The sequence below is a fragment of the Agelaius phoeniceus genome, chromosome 14 (assembly GCF_051311805.1).
Source record: "Agelaius phoeniceus isolate bAgePho1 chromosome 14, bAgePho1.hap1, whole genome shotgun sequence".
NCBI lineage: Eukaryota > Metazoa > Chordata > Aves > Passeriformes > Icteridae > Agelaius > Agelaius phoeniceus.
This window is the reverse complement of record NC_135278.1, coordinates 9,357,422-9,380,759: the sequence shown is the minus strand read 5'-3', so window position 1 is coordinate 9,380,759 and position 23,338 is coordinate 9,357,422. Positions and strand designations below refer to the sequence as shown.

The following is a 23,338-nucleotide window of genomic DNA, read 5'->3' as shown; positions in this document are numbered from 1 at the left end:
GTTCTTGCCCAACTGCAAGGTATTTGCAAACAATCCCCATATTTGAAGGCAGCCTGATGTAATCCTCCCCCCAAAGGTCCTTGAAAAGCTGATGATGTAGCAAATTGTCTTTTGCAGCACATCCACTTCTGGTTCATTCCTTACAAGAAAAACCAGGCCTGCTGGAGGCTTGGTTTTCATTACCTGAAGTATGGACTCACTGCTGCTGCTTTGTAAGGCAGACTCAGTTCTAGACAGAATGTGAGGCACAGAACAGGAACAATACAAAGATCTTCAAAAACACAAACTCGTTGAACCATTTAAGTTGTATTCCACTTTTGAAATGTTAACATTGTGTTATGTGTGTACATATATTTTGAAAATAGCAATCCTCAGTCAACCAAGACACAGAAGATAAAATACATTTCATATAAATACATTCATGGCTTAAAAAAAATAGTCTTAGAACCTGCTGCCAGACTCAAGTGTAAGTATCTTTCTTACATGTATTTCACTTTTGTGATGCTTATAGGCTGACTAAAGGCTACTGAATAGAGACCAGTTTTAAAACATGGAAAAATTGGTACCATGGCTCCAGGACCAAGTAATTTTAAAAGTTGCTACTGCTATAGGATATATTCCCTGTTGTCAAAAAACAACTGTGTGTATCTTAAAAAAAAAATATTTTAGAAAAGCTATTTCCTTTAGTGACTCTTGTAGTTCCAAGCACAACTGGATACCATCACCTTTATATACCAGATTTTCTTTCTCTCTTTCCCCTTGGGGCTCTTGGAAGGTCAGCAGGCAGTGTTCTGCACTAGCCAGAGAAAATTATGCATGGTGAAGTTTGAAGTTGGTCCCCAGGAGCAGGGATGCTTTACTTGAGGAGTGTAGAGGCATTGTTTATTCTTGCTAAAGTCTATTTTAACTGGAAAATAAAAATACATATACATGCAGAAAAAGAAAAACTTGTCTTGAAATTGCAAGCTCGTGTGTTCAAGAGAAGCAATGTACAAAATCTTTTACTTTCTGTACAGTGACAATACCAAATAGTTTTTTTAACCATCATATACACAACACAAGTGTTATGAATAGAAATCTATAAATACTTTCAAATGAATTTGCAATACAGAGCAGTTGAGGGCCACAGCTGTACAAAATGTAAGCAACATATATAAAACTATTAAGAAAGTGCAAAGTAGAACAGTATCAAGAGCCTGCACTTTTTACAGCACTTATGGTTCAAGTGTGAAGAGGTGACAGGGAGGCAGGAGCTCAGTAACAATTCAAAAGAAGACACAGTACAGGATTCGGCACACAAAATGATGAACTATTATTAAATTACATCTTCCTCCTTCTTCACATCTGTCACTTCCAGTTAATAAGAGAACATTTTTATAATGAATTTCCATAGAGTGATTTGTCCCTTTTTACAAGTTTCCAGGAAACAAAGATTCCCTGGCCAGAGACTGCTTTTCTGTGAGTAAAACAAGAGTAGACAGGGAAACTCCTGTTGGTGTCTGGTTGCCTTATCATGCTCACCAATGTTAAAAGAGGACAGAAATACCTTCCATAAAGGAATGCAGGCATTAAAACCTGATCCTCTAAGTTACACCCAGGTAACCAGTACTCACATGTATGTGAAGGTCTAGAGAATCATTGCCTTAAAAACATCAACCACATCTCAAAAAACTCTTTTAAAAACTCTGAGTTTCAAATCTGTTTAGAGACCACTGCCCATCAGTTTCAGCTGTTTGCCAGTCCAGATGCAAGTTCTGCATTCAGGCACTGATTTCTCATCAGCACCCCCAGAGCTGTGCAAATCTTTTTTTCTTTTAAACTCTGTGTCCAGTGGAAAGCTCTGCTTGAATTAAAATGCAGTGGCAATTAAAAACCTGTTTGGTGAGTTGGAAGTTGAAATAGTTAATTCAATGTTCTTGAGTGAAATTTCTTATAACTTGTTTATAGAAAGCTTTTCAGTTCACCTTTATTTCAGTAAGTGTACTGTCTATTCTTTTATAGGCACTGTAAATATTCAAGATATTGATGTGCAGAAGAATCCATCCATTTCAAGCAGTGTGGTATTAGTGATCTCTAGCAAGTTCTTGACTACTGCTGTTGTCTTGGTTTTGTTTTTAAGTAGAGAAGGGTAGACACTGGATACTCCTTTTCCCTCCTTGCTAGAGGGAAATATCTTATTACAAGTGTTTTATTATGACAGAAGAGTCATCACAATTACATTATTTTTTCCTCTTTGAAATATAAGCCAGACTTCAGCAAGAGTGAAAGAGAAGTTGTAAGCAGTCTGAATATGCTAGAGAAACACTACAATTACCTGGTCACACTGCTTCACATAATGATGTCTGTCTCAAAACTGGAGATGATCACACAAAACTCTATGAAGACCATCAGTGTCTAATCTGCTAACAATTAACAATTTGGAGTCTAAGATATTCTGTTTTACTTGATAGCAGCTATAGAAACAGTTGTCCATTTGGTGTATTTTTTGAATGTGTGATATCTACAGTGCACACAGACATCCAAAACTGAGGCATGAGAAGGAGCCACCTGCACAGCTGCCAGGTCAGCTGAGCTGCTTATTTGCCTCCATACATTCTTTCAATGTCGTTGAGGTAATGGTTTTTCAGTTCTTTCCTTTTCAGCTTGAAAGCATCTGTCACCAGCCCAGTCTCGGGGGTCCACGGCTCAGGGCTCAGCCGCACCTTGATGGGTATTTCAAATCTTTCTAATTTCACTGAGGGGACAAGAACAAAGAAAAGCACAACTGTGATTACAAAGCCAAATGAGATACTAATTCATGTTCCCTAAAAATCTGGTCAGCACCCTGTAGCTTGTATAATATGCTGTCCTACTCAATGAAATAACCTTACACAAGGGCCACAGGCAAATTTCATCCTGTTCCAACACTGAGTGCTGGTTAGTGTGCAAATACTCTGATACACTCTGTGTTTAGAACTTGTGTTGGATATGACAATGCAAAATCTAAAGCTTGAAACAAATGACTGAGTAGCCTGAAGCTCTGAGACTACTGCCAGAAAAGCATACACTGAAATCTAGTTGTATCTTTGTTACAGGAATGGAATAACTAGTTAACTCAGACTAGCTGGACATGCTTCATATTTAAATTATAATGAAGTACTTGTACACTTTGCCTGGTTGAATGTTTCTTTCCTATATTTTTCATTCCTAAAAGTCTGTTTAGAGTTCAAAACAAAGGGACTTCTTTGTATTTTTGTTACATTAGCACTTACTTTCTCTTCAGCTGGAAGCAGTGGCTTGGCACATGCAGAGCCTCACTGCAACCAAGGCTGCTTCTCTCTCTTGCACAGGTAATAGCCTGAGAGGGGGGAGCAAGGGAGGATAAAGGGAAGGGGATGGAGGGAAGGGCAGGAGCAGCAGGAACAGCACAGGGAGCTGCTGCATGTGCCCAGTACCACATGGAGTTTGCTGCCAGCTCCTGCAGGCACGCTGGGAATGGGATCCACAGCCATGGACTTGTAGCTGAATTCCAGCAGAGCCTCTGGGGGGCAGCAGCAGCGGCGGCACCCAGCAGCTCCTCTGCCTTTCTAACTTCAGCTGCTATCAGCATGTGCTGCTGCACAACACTCAGATGTGTGCCTGCTCGTGATGAAGGTGCATCATGCTCTACTAAGAACGTAGAACTACCTCTTTAAAATAGTTTTGCATAAATTAGTTGTATCTCAAGGTAGATTACTATCTAGAGGGCAGAAAGAAGGCATAAGCAAAGGGTTTAAGTACACAAAGCTATATGGATAGTGATTTGCCCAATTCATGATAAAAACTGCCAGGGATTAAAGTGTTTAAACCTAAGCCTTAAACATATGGATTATTTTTTTCAAGGTAAGACTTAAAAGTGTCTTTCCTTCTTGTTTTCCCATTTTCAGAAGGTAGATTCTCCTCTCTGTTTAAGAGAAAGTGCTTAGCATGTGCTTAAGTGCAGCATTTACTGCTTCCTTGTAGGAGGTGTCAATGCTTTAGAGACTTTCTTCCCCACTGAGTTTGTTCATTTTTTTGTCCTGTAAAGGACTGATGCCACTTTTGATCCTTCAGTACCACAGTAAGGAGCAGCAGGCTTTTAAGCCTCTACAACCACAAGGATCATGGCTGTTCAAAGCTGTAGGGAACAAAGTTGTATGGGGAAAAATGCTTTGAAATCTCTTGCTTAACCAGTTTCCTTGCCAGCAAATGCCTTGCAACTTTTCTTCCAATTAATGGCTCTTTTGGACCTTATTTTAACCATATTAGAAAAGAAACTTGTCTCCAGAATTAAGTTGGAAAAAACCTTCAGATAATTTGTAAAAAATATAAGTAATATAGTATAACCAGTATTATGTAAATTCCTGGGATAATATGGGACAATTTTGTGTGGTCTTTGCCTTGATAAACCATTAAGTTTTGGCAGATACAGAGAAGCTGGAAGGAGGAGGAGCAGTTAGTGAGGATCATGGCAGTTTTTGCTGGATGTGCTTGGTACTCACTCTTGTTTGCCACTTCTTTAATCTCTCGCAGTATTTCTGCTTCCATTGTAGGATTGTTACAAATGTCCACCCAGCTTCCACTGATGCCTTTCTGCTCAGCCAATGCTGACAGCTTCTTCTGGTTAGGGACCACAAAACTGATCACATAGGACTGGTCACTACACAGAGTGGCAAGAGAAGGAAGGAAAAAAGGTTCAGTTAAGACCTTTATTTCAGGGTGTGAATTACCTGCTGCTGGACCCACAAATGCCCAGATTATTCCACTATACAGAACCTTTCTTGTGCATTAAGTCTTCACATCTGAAGGTTTATCAAGAAGATATTTAAGCTGGTTTACAACATCAGGTTTGATCAGAATGAGGCTTTGCTGTCATTTCACTCATGCACATCTCAGTTTAGCTCCCCAGCTAGACCTGGCATTTAACCACTTCTCTGCAGCTCCCCCTCACACAGGGAGAGAGGGAATATATTGGGACTATTTCCAAAACTCACTGGAAAGCTTTGGACCAAGTGCAAAGTGGCCAGATTAACTTTTCACTGGGATTCTGACAGCCAGAACACATGATAAATGTAACCATATATAATGATATATACCTGTTTAAGGAAGGGATGGGATGGAACAGAGGCATATCTGGATAGGAGAAATGCCAACAGAAAAACAGGTAATTTCTTCAGCTTTTAGGGAATCTGGAAAGCTGTGCTTCTTCAGACATGTTTGTAACTGGTACTCTGATGGAGAGGGTTGGGTCAGAGCCTGTACTTCATGTTTACTCTAAGCTGAATTTCTAAATTAATACCTCTCTTACCTTTTGGCATAAGCACAGATATTGTCAATCAATGGGCAGTTCTTCAGGGCTGCCTCTACTTTGCCCAGAGATACATATTCTCCTGCTTGGAGCTTTACCAAGTCCTTCTTACGATCTAGAAGTCAGGGAAAGGGAAAAAAAGAAAACCTTGTTTCATTGAAACTTGAGCATTTCCACAGACTCATTTCCATATATACCACCTATGTATTTTGTGCTATGCCAGATGTTAATGGACAAGTTTTAAAGCAGCTAATAGCTGCCAAATTTATAAAGATTTCTGTAAAAAGTGTTATAGCACCACACTTCTTGTCACACAGATTGTAGGAAAGGACTCTGATTTTAAAGCTTTGTAATGAATCCAACAGTTAATCTTGTATTTATTCTTTAAAGTCCATGTGCTAAATTTAGATGATGATAATGTCACAGGAAATGGCATCACTTCCAAAATTTTACTCCAGCTATGAGGACTTCCAGAAATGTGTTTTACACTGATTCTGTAAATAGGTAACCTTAAGTAGATCAGCCCAGGCAAAGCAAGCAGTATTAATAACATGTTTATAATTATGGTTAGTCAATACTTTGTAATATATTAAGGTATCAAAAACTGAGACCCACCTATGATCTGCAGACACCCATCTGGATGAAATTCCCCAATATCTCCTGTACAGAACCATCTCTGGCCATTTTCATCAACAGTAAACTCTTCTGTTGTCTTCTCTTCATTTTTAAAATATCCCATGGAGACGTTGGGTCCACCAATTATAATTTCTCCTCTAGGATTAGGCTTGTCTTTATTAGTATAGCCTCCTATAAACAACACAGTCCCAAGCAATTATTTATACCTTATATATGCTTCTGCCAAGAAAATACTTTGAAACTTCAGTTTGAAGTTAAAGCACACCAGCTGATGAGTATTATCAAAGACAAAGAACAATTTCTTCATATGTTACACCTAGCTAAGCAGATAGGCAAAGATACCAGCTAGGCAGAGGCTGAATTAATTACTCTGAAATCAGAACAATTACTACTCTCACCTTCTTGCCAGTCTCTCAGTTTTATTTCACAACAAATAAGAGGAGCTCCAACTCTGCCAGTGCTGTAATCAGCAACTTGGGGAGAAAACAAGAAAGAAAAACAAGATTTTTTTTGTTATTTGAAATATGAATCAGGTGTATCTTATCTCAAGTTACTTTACTGCAGACATACAGCTGTAATATTGTAGCTGCATTTTGACTTGTTTTAAAAAAATTAAGAATCACCAAAACCCCATACATGTCTATTTCTTAACTTCTGTATTTCCAAGTGTTTTAACTACCTTCTGTAATGGTTCCAGCTCCACAGGTTTCTGTCAGTCCATAGCCTTGCCCAACAGGGCAGCAGAAACAGATGTTCATGAATCTCTGTGTCTGAGGTGAGAGTGGTGCTCCTCCAGACAGCATCATCCGGACATTCCCTCCCAGCAGGGCCTTTACTTTTTTAAACAATAGTCTTGAAAGAAGGGAAGAAGCATTAAAAATTATTCACTTAGCCCACTCTTACAAGAAGAGACAAACCTTCTTCCTCCCTTCCTATCTGGAACACCCCAAAAATTAACTTTTCCCCAGATTTTAGTAGACAGCAGGGCTAACCAAACCCATTACCTCTTGTGTAACACTTGAGGAGGCAGAGTTCCTGTAGCTTAACAAACATTCCAGTTTTATCATTAAAAAAAAAAAGGCAATGCAATGAAAATGAACCAGGCAGCTCTTTGGAAGATTAGTCATTACCATGAAATACCTCAGCTGTTTCCAGTAAGAACTGGGACTAGGTCAGTTACTCACTAGATGTTATTTGCATGGCAGATGAGAAGTGTCTGATAGCTCAGAGGATCATTCTTTTACATTGTCCTAACAGATCCCAAGGCAAAAGGGACTTTTGGCCCAAGAATGCTACTTACATGTTACACAGAGGTGCATCATATCCTCTCTTGATCTGTTCTAATTTGTAGTCATACCCTATCTTGAACAGAGTTCTCTGAATATAGTTCATCTCTTGAACTTTACTCATGACATTTTTGTAAATTCTGTCCATTATTTCCTACAAGGCGTTTAAAAAAAGGAAAATTACCACATGGGACAGACCAGCATGTGTAAATTAAATCCCATGTCAGAAGACCCCCCCCCCCCCCCCCCCCCCCATAATGATCCTTCCTTTAAAATGCATAACAAATGTGAAAAATCTTTGCATCATGGGGTTAGGCAGTGTTTAAGTGCAATGTTTTTAACATGTGATCAATGAGGCAATTTATAGACCATTGCAGCTTGGAGCTATTTACACCTGAACTGTACTTAAACTGTGACAAACTGATTTAGAAAATTTTAAATTCAAGTTTAACTCAATCTCTTTGCTAAAGGTTGGTACATTCCCCTCATGGTGTGTTCTGCTTGGGAGTGCTGATGCTGTACTTAATCCACAGCAATTGTTAAGTGCAAGGGAGTGAACTAAGAATTCATTGCACCATTTCCTTTTCCAAGAGAGCTCTTCAACTTTCAGAGAAACATGATTGCAGTAATTCTACTTATCTGACAAAAATCCACCACAGTTCTGTCACAGACCAGAGATTAATTTCCATTAAATTAATAAGCTTATGGTCACCCAAATACACAGTACCTAAAACATTGTTCAGGCTGGTGAAGTATTTAATAGAAGTTTAAAGATTGGCTCCTTCAACTTTGTTTTGGAGCACAATGTTTTGAAGTATTTATGTGATTTCTCTACATATAATAAATTTAAATGGATATTTTCCAAAAGGTTGGAGTTCTCAGACATTATTGTCACTCTGTTAATTATTAAGAAGATGACCAAGCCCCTTTATGTGCTTATGATTTTATAAAACATAAGAATGCAAGTGACTTATTTGATGTTAAAACTCTTGGCTATTCTAATTTGTTGCAGAACAAGCAGATCCAACCAAAACTCAGTATTCCTAAACTAGATTACATCCTCCTGCTCACTCCCCACCACCATGTGGCACCACCCAGTGCTACCAGTTTTATGAGCCACAGATGTGACAGGATCCTAAAAGCAGCACCTGTGATGGCAGCACATGTGGGGAGGGCCTTGGCAGCAGAAAGACACAAACATCTGTGGAATTTCTGGATGGTACCACGGCCTTGTGGAGTGCAGGAGCCCAGAGCAGTGGAACCTGCAGAAGCAGGAGGAGTTCAGCCTCCTGCTCTTTCCTCTGAGAGAAGGCTCAGCCTGGCCTGCCAGCCCTGAGAACAGCAGAGACTCAGCCTCGGGGTTACCTTGACTGGCTGAGTCCGTGACTGAGCAAATATCCCTGTTTCTACAGTGGATGCCCTCCTGGCCAAACCACCCTGTCTGTCCCTCTGCAAAAAGGAGTTCCAGACTCTGACTGTGACCTACTGTGTGTCAGGAGCCCAGTAAAACACCACTTGTAACTACTGAAACATGAACAAGTTTGGATCAAAAAGGATCTTGGCTTTAGTAGAGGCAGACTCTTGTGCTCATCTGCAGCACCAGTACTCAGTTCAATCCACCAACAGCTGGAATGTCTGTGTTTGCTCTTTCCTATTAGTAACAGTTGCATGTGAAGAGCAAAACATGTTAGTAAATACACTTTTGTAGCATAAAAAAGACAGAACTTTTTTTTGCTGGACATATCTGCTTCTGCATACTTACAGGCACAGCTGCCATCAGTGTAGGCTTTAGCACAGTACAGTCTCCTTTGCTTCCCTTCTTAATTTTACTTGACTGTAATAAGGAAAAAAATGTAAATTTATGAAGCTGAAAAGGAAACAGCACTTGAAAACTAAAGGACTAACAAAAGGAGGAGATATATTAGCATGTAATTTGTTCAAATATCTTCCCCTGTTCCTGTGTCATTTTGCCCCCATTGTTAAGGAAAGGGTAATGATCAACATCTATTTCAACCAAAATACTCAATCTTTTACAGGTTCACTTTGTTTATCTTTCTCTTACTTCCTCCCTCTAGTACTTGCTTTCTCCTCCATCTTCCTTTGGGAGCTTGTTTTGCTTGATGCAAATTTCTCTACAAGCAAAACATACAGAGGTATCTATTCTGGCTTAATTTACTCTTATGTATCTGAACTGCTAAAGGGAAAGAGGAAAAGGACCAAATGGAAGATCTGCAATAACTGGATAAAGAACTGATAAAGTGAGACCAAAACTTAAGATCACTTTAAACAGTTCAGCTGATCTATTAAGAACTGTTCTTACCCTGTTATCCAGTGGATAATGCTATAGGCATTTATTAGGATTGCTTTTAGACTTCCTAAGTATCATAAAAGCAGAAGTTTTAATAAAATTTATATGGTACAACCCACCATTGCTGTTCACCACAAATGTCAATTTGCATCATTTTCTGAAAAAAATGTACATTTCTGAAGTGTACCATATACATCAGCATTTCTTGACTGAAGGAAGAAGCTGAGCAAGGAGAGAACAGGCTGCACAAGGTGAAATTTGCTCCCCACCTTGCTCTGCTATCCCTCACCTGATCTGAGAGAGTGAGAGGAGAGGAGTAACCAATCCTGCAGCCATAAGTGATGCAGGAAACTTCTGCTGTCAGTTCTAACACATGGGCCAGAGGCAAATAACCAATGTAAGTGTCCTTGGGTCTGGGAAAGAAAAAATAATTAACCATGAGTCACAAGTGGACAGAAAATACCATTTAACAATTTTATTGTGTGCTTAGTTATTACTTTTTGATTGACCTGGATCCCAGGTGAGCCTATTCTCCTGCACACAAGATGGGTGTGATGTCAGCCACAGTACAGAAACAAACTGGGGAAATCTGCCCTTACTGAAATCAGTACAAATTACAGGATTTGCCTTGTTTTCTAGGAAACTCTGATTCCTTAGTCTTTTGCTGCTATTTCCTCTCCTTGTGGGAGGTTTCATTTCATTTATGAAATCAAGGATGAAATAATTACACTTTACAATAATGACCAGTGATTTACACAGCCCTGTCTGTCATCTTCTTCTAGGATACATTACTAGAAAGAGAGCTGATTACTGAAGTACTGAGGCTGCTTTCAGGAAATGCTCAGAGATTTCTCAGCAAGAGCCTTGGAGCTGTCACTGAACAGCAGATTTCAGCACCCACCTCTGGGTTTTTATCCTCTTCCAACAGCAGTCTGGAATCAGGGCTTATTTCAGCTATTGGGCCTTTTGTGAATGCAGAGACAAATACACTTCCATGAAAAACTTCATCAAAACATTAATGGGAAGGAATCTGCACTTGGTTTTACTGTTGTCAGTGCATAATTTATTACTTTTCTGCTCCTTCACTGAACTGTACTTTAGCAGATTCTGCAGCCTGTGCACCCAGAGTGGTGTCTCCAGGTCACTGAAGTGCTAGGCCCTGACATGCTTCCTAAACTGATTAGAGGTGCCTGAAAATGTCTAAAAAAATTTCCCAAGCTGTACTAGAGGAAGAATCTCTTATCTAGTGCTATCCTCTGATACTCAAAAATGCAAAAATCCATCACAGACTTAGAGCTAAGGGTAATAATAATAAAAAAGCAGCAGCATGTGAGAAAACAGCTAGAAGGGGCACATTTTTCAAACAAGGAAAGTTCACACACACAAGACATATTCCTTATAAATTAAAAGTAGTGGCCTCACAATAATATGAAGCAACTTGATAACACAATGTCAGCAGCAGACTCTAAAAATGTGACACTTCTGGAGGTCGTTTTAGCTCTCTGTGCACAAGATAAAGTATTTCTTACCCCAGTCCAGGTATTCTCTCACACTGTCCTGTCATCCCAGCTATTAAGTTTTTATGCATCATCATCACTCCTTTGGGTCTCCCAGTAGAGCCACTGGTGTACATCACTAAAGCCAAGTCTGAAGGAACAGGTCTGTTTGGCAGAATGCTTGCTAGAAAATTCAAGAGAAAAACTGTTATTTATTCTTTTCTTATCTACTTTCTAAATGATTTCTGTAATTAGTCAGTATGGAAATGTCTGTAATCAGTGTGAAACAGGTGCTTCATGGACCAGCACAGCAAGCATGGTCAGTGCTGGAGAGAGCAGTCATCTGGTTTCAAGAGGAAGAGAGGGAAGGCCAATTTTGAAAGGAATGATGAGCATTTGAGCATCTACACAATCTGGGTGACACTTCTGTCATTGTGGCTTATAGCTGACTGAAAGTCTCACAGAAGGGGCCTTTTGAAGACCAAATAAAAGTGTCAAAGGAAGCAAAGGGGAGAAACACAGTATGGATTATAAACATCAAGGTGAGTGAAAAGCAAAACAAAAAACCAACACCCCAAAAAGCTCTAACTCAGCTTTTCTGTCCATCAGTCTTTCAAAGCCAAGGTTGTATTGGTAAGATTCCTTTTAACTCCCCCTCCTAACATTTAAGAAAAAATTTAAATAGACCTTCCTCAGGTAAACTGCAGGTTTAGTAGAAAAGCAGTAAGCTTAGAACACTTGACTTCTGATTTTTGTTTTAGTTCTCTTTATTCTTAGGATGACAATCATCAGCTTTCATGGCTTTCAGTGTCTGCAAGGCTTTTCAGAGACTGAGGCCAGGAAAAAACACCTCTTAGGGTCACTGCAGGTCTGTATCAGAGCTCAGGCTGATCAGAGATAAGCAGCTGGGATCAATGTGTGTTTCCCAAAGCTCCTTTGCCACTTTATCTCCTCCTTTATTCCAGAGAGAGACGTGGTTAATTACAGACTGCTGATGTAAGGGGAACAGATCACCAGGGTTGGGGTTTCCTTCCTTAAAGCAGATGTTTACAGTCACTCCTGGCTGCCCAATGGAGCAAGGAATGTAACTGTTATTCCTCTAGCCTTAAGCACTTTTTAGCTACAGCTTGGTTAAGATAATGGACATTTTCAAGCAAAAAAAAAAAAATCAAAAAAGCTTTAAGTGCTTTCTCCTCTTTTCTTATTAAAAATAGTGATAGTAAGATAAAGAAAAGGTAAGAGTAGCAGAAAATGAAACATTAAACCAGTTTCTATTTCATATCCTAAAACAAAGATGAAGTATTAAACTATTCTGGTTATGGTTTACAAGTCAAAAACAAAGTTTTATACTGACATACATGACACATGAACAAGAGATATAAAACAAGTTTTTTGTTTATTTAAGGGGAGCTGGAGGATGAACTGGCAACCTGCCACTGCCTTTGCTGGTGACAAAGGCCACCCTTTGCTGGGTAGGGGGGGTTTTCTGCTACACATCCCTCTTAACTCAGGTGCTAACACTGCTTGATTAGTCACTCCTCTGTGAAGTGATTTACTTACAGTTTTCTGGTTTGGCTCCCAGCTCTTCTACTGTCTGCATACTATGAATCTCCACATTTTCAGGGTATTCTGATTTATTGACTGTCTTCTTGTCCACATAAATGATATGTTTCAGACAGGAGACTTGTGGCAGTGCAGTCTACAGAAGAGAAATGAAATTTTTAGTAGTGTACTGACTGAACTGTAGGGTTGCTTTTAGCAGGTGAAGATGGTACCAAATTACCTTAAGTTTGCTCTCAAGGAGTTCCACACTGGTGACCAGATATGATGCTCCACACTCATTGAGACCATAGGTCACTGCCTCTTCCCCCAGGGTGGCATAGAGAGTGACAACTGTCACAGGGATGGGAGAGGACATGAAAGAAGGGTAAAAGTAAAACTAAAAAAAAGCAGAAGCTCTTGCCTTAGCTTACTGGAAAGCACTCAATTGGGAATTTTCTAATTTGGAAATGAAACAGATCAGAAGTTTTTGGCATGAGAGACTTGTGGAACAAGGAGGACAGCTGGGCAAGAAGCAGGTCCTTACTTGTGCATGGTCAAAGACTGGCCCAGGGTTCCTGGGCAGATGGTTGATGCCCCAAGACTGTCACTGTTTAGGAGGCCTTTGAACAATTCTCTAGGTAACAGGCTGTAACTTTTAGTCAGCCCTGAAGTTGTCAGGCAGTTGGAAGGAACCTATAATGGTCATCTACATCCTCCCAAAATAATTCTCCTTTTTCTAGAGCAGAAATTATCAGAAAAAACGGATGCACCAAACCCCAACAGTAATGTACAAAGCAATCCCAGAGTAAGCAACTAAGAGCAGCTGTTCTGCCCCTGAGCTCTCTGCAACCACAGCCTAAAGCTGGGCATGGCTACAGGCAGCTCTCTGCACACTGTCAGCTACTTTCCTTGCTTCCATGGAATTAGTGATGGCAGCAAGGCAGAGAATCAGACTAAGGAATCAAACTGTTTTTCATGCTGCCAGATTATTTTAACCCAGACTGGCTACAGGAATGCCACTAAGTACCTCCCAGGCACAATGGAGTTCACCTCTCCCCATTATCTCTACTGAAAAAAAAGCCCCATTCTTTAGTATCATTTGCAATCTCAAACTGTAACCTCCAAAGACCATTAAAGGAATTTAACAGTGCTGTGAGACAGGGTTCAGGCAGAACAGGAGAAAGAACTATTTCTTACTGCATTTCAAAGTCTAGGGATCCAGGCCAAATTAACCACAGTCTCCTACTTCAGTAGGAGTTCATCTCTTCCACTGCTGCCCCTGAACAGCCTCTCTGCTGTATGAGCTCCTCACACAGGCAGCTACTACTGCTGCTGGGAGAAAAAGGGGCAGCCCAGTGCAAGCAAAAAAATAGGCTGTGGCTCCACAGTGTGTGCAAAATGGGCACTGGAGTGCTCAGTAACCACTGCAGCTCACCCAGTTTAAGTCCCATTAGAGATTTCTGACAGCTTGAATAAAAAAAAGAAAAACCATACATAATTGTAATGAATTTGAGCAGCTTACAAATGTCACCAAAACAGACCAACCACAGACTATCGTATGATTTTGTTCACCATTCTTCTCTTCTGATAACCATTTCATCTTTTGGATGTATAATTTAGGATACAGACAGAAAATACTGTAAAAACATCCCACATTTTGTGGGGAGAAATACAACTGACATCTTAAATGCAACTACTGACATCTTCAGAATCTTTAAAACAACCTGGATGCAAGTGTACTATTTTGTCATTTTAACATCTAGAACATAGCACAATAAAATCATAAAATACAGTTTCATAAGTATGAGCAAGTTAATTTTAGGGACATCCACAAAGCATAGGATAGACTGAAAACTTCTAAGAATCAGACCATCAGCAGAGAATTTATGAAATTCTGACACCTCCAATGACAAGACTGGCAGAGTCAAACTACTGAACAGCCAGATCTGTGCTGAGAACAGGTTCTAAAATCCCTTAGAAGTAGCCAAGCTGAGCACTCACGAGGGAAGTTGTACTTGAAGCAGGTGAGAGCTACAATCATCCACTCAGCTCGGGTCTCACAGAATATGACAACGGTGCTTTTGGGGGGCAGTCCCAGGGCAGTCAGCCCATTCCCCAGGCGAGTGATTTTCTCATTTACTTCTTCATAGGATAACCATCTGTACGTTCCTAGAATTAACTTGAGAGGAAAAGACAATGAATTTCATGACAAGAAGCTTCTGGTATAGCTTCACCAGCTGATGTGAGTTGGTGCATAACATAATGAGTACATAGTCTGCCATTCTTTAAGAAATTGCTTTCATTTTACTTGAAGTAGAATAAACAGTGCATCCTGTATATTCTGTTACTCCTCAGCTACCATAAATGAATGGTTTATTAGATGATGACTGAGGAAAAGCTCTAAAGGGACATGCATTGTTGAGGCAAGTTACAAAGCAGCTCAAACCCAAGTCAGAATCAAGAAAAAAATTACAAGTTTTACCTTTTTGAATACTTTTCCATTTGGTTGCATTTCATTTTCTTCACTCAGAATTTCCCTGGTTCCAAGACAGTCCTTCTTGCCAAACTTTGCTAAAGCATGGTCAAAGAGCTTGTCCAGAGTGTCTGCTCCAGGGATGTTTATGTTTGCTAGAGAGTCCAGGTGAGTGACAGAGCGGTAGGGGCTCCCTGGCTTGTCCGAGATGGGTTTAGCTTTTAACCGCTTGGCCATAGCCTTTTTCTTCTTGGCATTGGTAAGAAAATACCAGGGAATAAATACCAGCACACTGTACAACCAGATTAACAAGTACACAGGCAGCAAGAGAATGGCACACATTTCTAGCCTAAAGTTCATTGTGGGTATTAAAAGAGAAACTCTCTTATGGAGTTCTGAAGCAGACAAGAGCAAGGCAGCAGTGCAGAGTGGTGTAGGGAGAAGCAACAGTAGGTGAAGCTTAGGTAGAGCTGAGTCAGAGCAGCTGCAAAATTTTAGTAACCTTTGAGAGCCAACAGTGGACACCTACGGGCGAAAACCAGTGCCAAGCAGAGAGCAGGAAAAAGAAAGAAAAAATAATTAAATTAGTAATATTATAGTCAGTTAATTAGTTTTAGTCCTTCTAAGAGCTCACTTCAAAAGCACCACTGCACAACAGAGCAGTGAACTGCTCTGGGGATGAAAGAGGATGAATCTTTTCCATACTTGTTTCTTGCATTCACAAATATTTACTTCTCACAGACTTTTCCCCACTATTTCTGTTTGAATAGTTCAGGACTGTTGAGATGAAGTCTGTCCTTCACAACATAATATTGTGTTTAAGCTACTTGAGTAATGGCACAATTGTGTAATTATGGGAAAGGTCAACACTTGTTTTCCCACTAAATATTTGTACTACAGAGGAAAGGTACAGCAGATTGCTTTACTGCTTTTCAGAATATTCTATCAACCTTCTATCCAGCTTAAAATGTATCTTGATATACTCAAAAATAGTATATAGACTCAAAAGTCTACATGCTGTAATCTAAAAACTATATATAATATTCCAAAACTGCTTTATTAACTTTGCTCCAGCAACTGCATTTTTAATCTTCTACTTTTCAACTCTGAATGTCAGGCTCTTGGAAAGGGATTATGCAGATTTGCTTTTCCAAATTCAAAAAGTACTTCAATACATGCATTTCAAACTCCAAGTATGGAAAACAGAATAAAATCTGACCAATTTAACTCAATTTAAAATAAAGTACAATTTGGCAAGATTTTGTCTGCATGTCAGAAATCTCTCCTCATTAAGGAGAACTGGGCCTAAATAAGGACTGGTGGTGAGTGGGAGAAAAACAAAACCATCCCAGCAAACCCCAGTGAGGGCCAGCCCACTGGCCTGGGAGCAGTGTGCCCTGGCATGTGAGACAGGGTGGTTATCTCTAATGATGCTAACACTGGGGGAAAAGAGAAGGCACAGGAGCACCAGCAAGGGCAGAACCTCAGGCAGGCAGGGGAGCCAGGGACTCTGAGAGCCACCAGCAGAGCCCAGGCTGCCATGGACACCATCTGATAAAGAATGGATGAGAATAGGGAATTCTCAGGGCTCCATCAAGAATTAAAAGAACGTAGGCACACCTCAAAATACACCTTCATTAATATATTTGCCACCCTCAGGTGATGAGGGAGGCTACAATTAACATTTCAGGTTAAACAAGACAACTGCTACTTACAGCAGACAGAAGTCAGTTAACAGGTTGGTGGGTTATTTAATGAGAATTTCAATAGAAGCAGTTGTGTTGTAGCCAATATCAACAGCTTTAAGGTAATGTAAGACTGAGAGATCTGCAGATATTTAAAACAACATGACCACCACATTAATTTTGTAATTACAGCTACAGAATCAAATGACTATTGAATGATAGTATAATAAACTAAGCTAAGCTCAGACTTGTATGGATGGAAGTATTCTTTTCTTTTTATAAAAAATGAATGCTACATTCTTTTCAAAATGTACATGTTTATTCTGCTCTGGTGAGCCTCACCATCAACCTCAGCAGAAAAGAGATCAGTTTACTTTCCAAAGCTCCAGTTCTCCAAAATGAGGGATTATTGGTTTATAACACAAATCTTGTATGATACTTTCATCCCAGTTAATTCAGTGCTCCAAAACCAGCAGTTGAGTCTGCATTTCAGAGCCAGCCATGGCTCTACAACATGGTAGGGAAATGTCAGGACACACCCATGGTTACACAGAATGCCACAAGTTAAAACAGACCCCAGGGGAACTCTGGCTGCTCCTCACCTTCCAACAATGAATATATGACCAGGCACATGGACTTGGATAAAAAGCAGAGTTGTTGGAGTACTGCAAACTATTTAACACAATGAGACAGAACCACAGCTTTTCTTTGGGCTTGTTCAGAAATGGGCAGAGGAGCTTGTTCAGAAATGTGCTGCTGTGAAATATTACTGGCTAATAATCAAGAACTGGCTAATTTAGAAAGGGAGGAGAGGAAGGTTGCATTTCTTTCATTTTCGAATTTCAGCTTAATTTGTAATACTTTAAAAAGTACTCCTAAAACCAGAAAACTCAGCTAATTTGCATGTATTTGTAGTAATTTAAAAGAGAACCACATTTCTATCCTGGCAAAAATCTGTTGTAATTCTTAAGAGACATCAATTGGGAAAACTTAGTGAGTCCCAAAAAGACAACTGTGGCTTTTTCCTTTGAACATGCTCATGCAAAACCTCACATACACACAGACACACACACAGAGGTGTACTTACAAGGGATCTCAGTGATGACTGAGGCTTTTTCAGTGTCAATTAAACCTACAGTAAAACAGAAAAAAGAACATATTAGAATTTGGGATGTTTTTTGCCTTGCAGAAAGGAGGAATCTTTAGAACTTTCACCCTACTGCCCCTAAGAAGCACAGGCTATGAATTCAGACTGAGGTGCAACACAACCCATACAAGGGAGTGCAATTACAGTACAGGAAAAGATTCAGCTTCCAAACTACACCAGACAGACAAGAGATGAAGCTGCCAAAAAGGAGATTAACTTTTATGTGACACTACTTCCTCCCTTTTGTATTTAAACATGTTCTGAATAAAATTATGAACAGAACCTTAATGCAATTTAATTACCAATGAAACCCAGAAAGACAAGGAAGAGACTTTCATATTGCATATGGTCCATTCTTCTTAAGGCAGAACAAGAAGCTCTTTGTCACTCTTGAGAGATGAGTATCAGTAGAAACACGAACTCAAGACTACCCATGGCACACATTGCCCAAGAGAACATGAAGTGGATTTGGGGTAGTGAGGTAAGAGAAGACTTTCCAGAACAAAAGCATGTTTATAGAGGCAGTGAGGCCTCCTTGGTCCCATGACCAGTGTAATAAGAGATGGCTGTGTGTAACTGCAGAGATAAGGCTCCAAGAGGTCTACTGCAGAAAGCCTTAAATGATGTTTAATCTAGTTATATTTTAAAGGTCTTCCCCATAAGTCTAAGATTTTAATCAGTTTTTACAGACTGAAACCGAGTTAAATGTCCCTTGCAATATTCTCCTACAAAGATTTTCTCTTGAAGTATAAAGAAGAGGTGCTAGAATGTTTTTAATTACTGGCATTTGCATGTCATTTTGATCCATTCCAGGATCATTCCAAACTCGTGCTAAATAAATATTTATAATCTCTTAAATATACTGCATATAACAGACTGACATACTCAACATGCAAAGGTACCTCCATACCAGTTGTATTCAGTTAGAAGCCAAACTTAGCTACTCAAAATATACCTTATGACTGCAATCTCCTACTTAATTAGACTTTAGGAGAAAGGATGAGATGCAATGCTCACGTCAATGCACCATCAAGAACAAGGTAAGATTGTCTTACTTCAAGGTAAAACAACCACATATTACTAAAGTATAACAGTTATGGTCTTCATAAATTCCCTCATTCCTTACAAATAAAATTAAGCATTCACGAAAAATTTCACAATAAGATAAAACTGGTATTTAACACTGGAATATTTAGAATATGTAATATTTTCTGTTGGTTTACAAAGCTCATTATTTCTCTTGACTGTTGAGCAGAACCAGCCTCTTCAGATGCTTATCGAGCTGTTTTGGAAACAGCAGCTTCCAGTTCTCGGTGCAGGAAACGCACGTTCCCAGAAAGGGCAGCGTGCGTCAGGCATGACTACAAGAAAAAATGAAACCAAACCAAAATAGATGTTGTATCTAACTATCTAGGAGAGCCTAGATAGCTGGTTTTCAGCATTTCCAAAGGATTTTCCTCTGGTGAATCAGCCTCTATCAATTTTGAAGTGGTCTGGAGTTCATTGAACCTTTGCAGTGACACGTTACAGTGTTCATGCTGGAAACCTCACTCATGAGGTAATAATATTTCACTTACGGCTTTTATATGCTGGGTGTTTACAAAAATTCTACAATCCAAGTTTACTCCTGACTGACACTGTACTTTATGGGCTGCCAGAGATGGAAGAGATGTTATCTAAGTATAATCTCACTTTTCTATCCTTAAATAAAAGTTTCAGACAGATAATATACAACATGCTATTCCTGTCCTGTAGCCAGGGTCATAGAACAGAGTCTGAAATCACAGCACATGCTCCAGAACAGAAGAGACACTCCTCTCTTCCTAATTTACCGAAAATCTAAGAAACAACGAGCAATTATATTTTTTAATATAGAAGAAAAAAACAACCCTTTTAAATAGTCACAAAAGATTATGGGACTAAGTAAGAGCAAAAGTGTGTATGGGGAACAGAGAGAGAGTTCATGCCTCTGGAAGTGACTATTCTCAGAAGAGGAAATGCCTTAATCTTCTCTGCATTTGACTCTCCAAACTGAATAGAATCAACTTACTCAGCAGTTACACACACTACTAGAATTTTTAAGAGTAATTCAAAATCAAATTAAGTACCTGTAGCTAGAAATTTTATCCTATGCAGTTTAACTTTAATAAGGCAGCAAATTATTATCATCACTAGGAAAGACTTTCATTAGCCCAAGCCCAAAACCCTCTAAAGGCTTAATAGTCTAAGTATTTCAACAACACTGCTTACAATCCTTCCTCTGGTGCTAAAAAGCTTGCCAGGGATCCAATTTACTATGAAATAGCATGTTTGGAAGAAAACACAACTTCATTTTCTGTCCGCTTTAAATACAGTGTTAGGAAAGTAATCTGGTAAGGAAGATGACATTAGAGAGGAAAAGGGTTGTGCTCTAGTTTGTGAAGGAATCTGCAGTCTGCAAAGCAGATTGTTTTTAGTTTAAAAGCAACACCAGAGGAAGTCTGGTTCCTCTGCACCAGAGCTCCTTGAGCTCTTGCCAACTTCAAATGGAGACACAATTCTGACTTTAGTGTAAGTGCTCAGGGCTGACTGCTGTCAGGAAGTTCTGAAATCATCCAAAACAATCCACTATGAGTAAGTAACAACCATTTCTGCAACTTCTCTAGCATCCAGGCAGATCTAAACATTTTGGAAACTACAGTGAGCATTCAGGATTTGTAACTGGAAAAGTGGTTTTACACAGTAAAAAAAATAAATATGAGTTGACCTAAGTATGTGGGTGTTCAGTTAGTCAGTTTTTGGAAAGGAACATAGCTGGTATTGAGTCGTCCTGAATTTGTTCCGGTACAGGACAGAACAAGGCTGGGATTTCAAAAAGAGATGACACAAAATGAGATTACTCCAAGGGTAAGAAATTCCACATGGCAAGGAAGATGCATCACAATAAACAAATGAGCGCACAGTGTCAGGCTTACTACAAGTTTTGATTTTCTAGATTTATCCCTAACACACACAAGAATGAGAGAACATTTCCACAGCTGAGAAGACTGTGATGAAATAGCAGTAAGAGTTAGAAAAATCTGGTGCCTAATTACAGCTTAGTTGGGGTTACAAAGATTGAAGGAAAAGAAACCAAAGGAAATGATTCAGTTTTTACATCATGTCAGTGCTTTTATAAAAGCAAACTCCAGCAATATTAATGCAAGTTACTCATAGGAAAAAAAGTTCATTTTTCTTTCTCACAGGCAGATTTCTACATATTTGCCTCTTGCACATTTTGGTACATCACAAAGGGCAGTGAAAATCCATAGAAAGCTTACCCAAACCTAACCAATTTTCAGAAGTACTTCTGTGCTCTGGCAATGCAATAGAAGCTCAAAGCCTGATATTTTTAGAGCTCTCACTATGCCTGTACAGTGTAAATACTGCTACCTATGTCCCAACAAACAGGGAGAGGGGAAATCAGTTGTAGTGGATCCTGATACAAGTTTAAATATATACATTCTACTTGAAATAGCAAAATCACAAATAGCCTTAGGAAACTGTGTTTCTCTTACTGCTGCTTAATACAATATTTTACTCAGCTAATAGCAAAAGTAATATTTTGGAGAGGAAAGGGAAAATATTGTTGTCCTTTACGTTCAATGCTTCTGCTTACTACCTCAGGACATATATGCACTTAAAGTCAATAGGAAAAAAAAAATCCATTTCTAATTGTCAAACATCTATTTCTGCAACAAGTACTGCAGTGCAAGCCAGCCCAGCCACACTGACCCAGCAGTTCCAATTACCTAAGAGCTGGGTGTGAAACCACTCTCCTAATTTGTAACATGAGTGCAAGCAAATATTTGGTGAAAGGGTAAGAGCTGTTTGCATGCCCCAAAGGCAGAAAACTAAAGGCCAAGGCAAGATTTCACAAGTGAAGATGGTCCACTGAGACTACACAGAACTGGGAAAGCACTTCCTGACCCACCTGTTCTTTGTCTCCAGTTCCAGCAGAAGCTGCCCCGTGAGTACCTGAGGCTCTCACTGCAGCACTGCCTCTCCTGCAGGCTGTACCCAGCCTGAGTCACAGAACCACAGAATGTTAAGGGGCTGGAATGGACCTCAAAGCTCATTTTGTTCTATTCCCCTGCCCTGGGCAGGGACACCTTCCACCAGAACAGGTTGCTCAGGGTCCCATCCAGCCTGGCCTTGAATAACTCCAAGGATGGGGCATCCACAGCCTCTCTAGGCAGCCTGTTCCCGTGCCTCACCACCTCCCTGTTAAGAATTTCTTCCTATTACCTTGTAGCCATGATATTTTCTGAAAAATCCTTTCCTTAGGATTTTTTTCTCCTGAGAAGCTGAGAGCCTCAGGAACAAAATGTAAGCAATAATTATCTGCTGCTGTGGAATGCAACAGGAGCATCTGTGATTGGTCTCATGTGGTTGTTTCTAATTAATGGCCAATCACAGCTGGCTCAGACTGTCTCAGTCAGTCACAAGCCTTTGTTATCATTATTCTTCTATTCTTAGCTAGCCTTCTGATGAAATCCTTTCTTCTATTCTTTTAGTGTAGTTTTAATATAATATATATCATAAAATAATAAATCAAGCCTTCTGAAACATGGAGTCAACATTCTCATCTCTTCCCTCATCCTAAGACCCCTGTGAACACCACCACATTACCTAACCTAAATTTTCCCTTTCAGTTTGCACCCATTCCCCCTTTTCCTGTCACCACAGTTCCTCAGGAGGCCCCCTCTGGCTCCCCTGAAGGCCCCTTCAGGTACCAGGAGGGGCTGTGAGATCTCCCACAATCTTCTCCTCTCCCAGCTGAGCAGCCCCAGCTCTCTGGGCCACATAAGGGAGGTGCTCCAGTCCTCTCAGCAACTCCATGGCCTCCTCTGGTCTTGCTCCAACAGCTCCAAATCCTCCTTATGCTGCACACCCCAGAACTGTGTGCCACAGTCCAGGCTGGGTCTCCCAAGGGCAGGGCAGAAAATCACCAGGTGAATCTGAGTTACACACAGCACTGTGAATGCACTCACTGTCACTGATGACAAACACAATATGGTTTTTTGTGCTAAGGGAACTGAGAGACATCTTTCTGTTTCACTGGCATTTTAGTTAATGACTAGGCTAGAAACTGGTACTTTGGACAGAGGGTATTCCAGAAGAAGATGGAAAAGGAGAAAATGAGCAACTGAAAAATACTGTTATTACCAGCATCTACAAAACATACTTGGACTAAAGGGAAAAAAATACAAAGAAAATACATATTCAATAATAATAAAGTATTTCAGTCTAATCCCTCAATGTATACCCCTGTCTCATCAGGCATTATGACAAATGTTACTCTGCTGTTCCAACAGCAAAGATAAATGTACTCTTTCCACCCAACTTTTTTAAACAAGGACACGAAAAGACAAACAGTACAAGCAAGGACAAATTTCAGAGGACATGTGGCCACAGAAGACTTCAGCAAAAGCTCTGTAA

The 23,338-nt window shown here is 39.8% G+C and overlaps 1 protein-coding gene across 4 annotated transcripts in view; it reads right to left on the bottom strand.

Annotated features, from left to right (window-relative positions):
- Positions 1–287: 287 nt before the first annotated feature.
- Positions 288–23,338, bottom strand: part of ACSL4 (acyl-CoA synthetase long chain family member 4) — a 37,159-nt gene continuing 14,108 nt past the window's right edge. For 2 of the 4 annotated variants that reach the window (XM_054641436.2, XM_077185803.1), the window contains 15 exons: positions 17,819–17,863; positions 15,056–15,571; positions 14,575–14,752; positions 12,815–12,924; positions 12,592–12,730; positions 11,065–11,215; positions 9,825–9,948; positions 8,990–9,061; positions 7,242–7,381; positions 6,621–6,793; positions 6,340–6,414; positions 5,921–6,112; positions 5,306–5,420; positions 4,500–4,657; positions 288–2,734 (listed from right to left, as the gene is read on the bottom strand). In XM_054641436.2, coding sequence (XP_054497411.1) covers positions 2,577–2,734; positions 4,500–4,657; positions 5,306–5,420; positions 5,921–6,112; positions 6,340–6,414; positions 6,621–6,793; positions 7,242–7,381; positions 8,990–9,061; positions 9,825–9,948; positions 11,065–11,215; positions 12,592–12,730; positions 12,815–12,924; positions 14,575–14,752; positions 15,056–15,406 — 2,136 coding nt within the window. In that variant the 5' untranslated portion in view covers positions 15,407–15,571; positions 17,819–17,863 and the 3' untranslated portion in view covers positions 288–2,576. The remainder of the gene's footprint in view (positions 2,735–4,499; positions 4,658–5,305; positions 5,421–5,920; positions 6,113–6,339; positions 6,415–6,620; positions 6,794–7,241; positions 7,382–8,989; positions 9,062–9,824; positions 9,949–11,064; positions 11,216–12,591; positions 12,731–12,814; positions 12,925–14,574; positions 14,753–15,055; positions 15,572–17,818; positions 17,864–23,338) is intronic. The other 2 variants (XM_054641437.2, XM_077185804.1) reach the window with 1 other exon arrangement.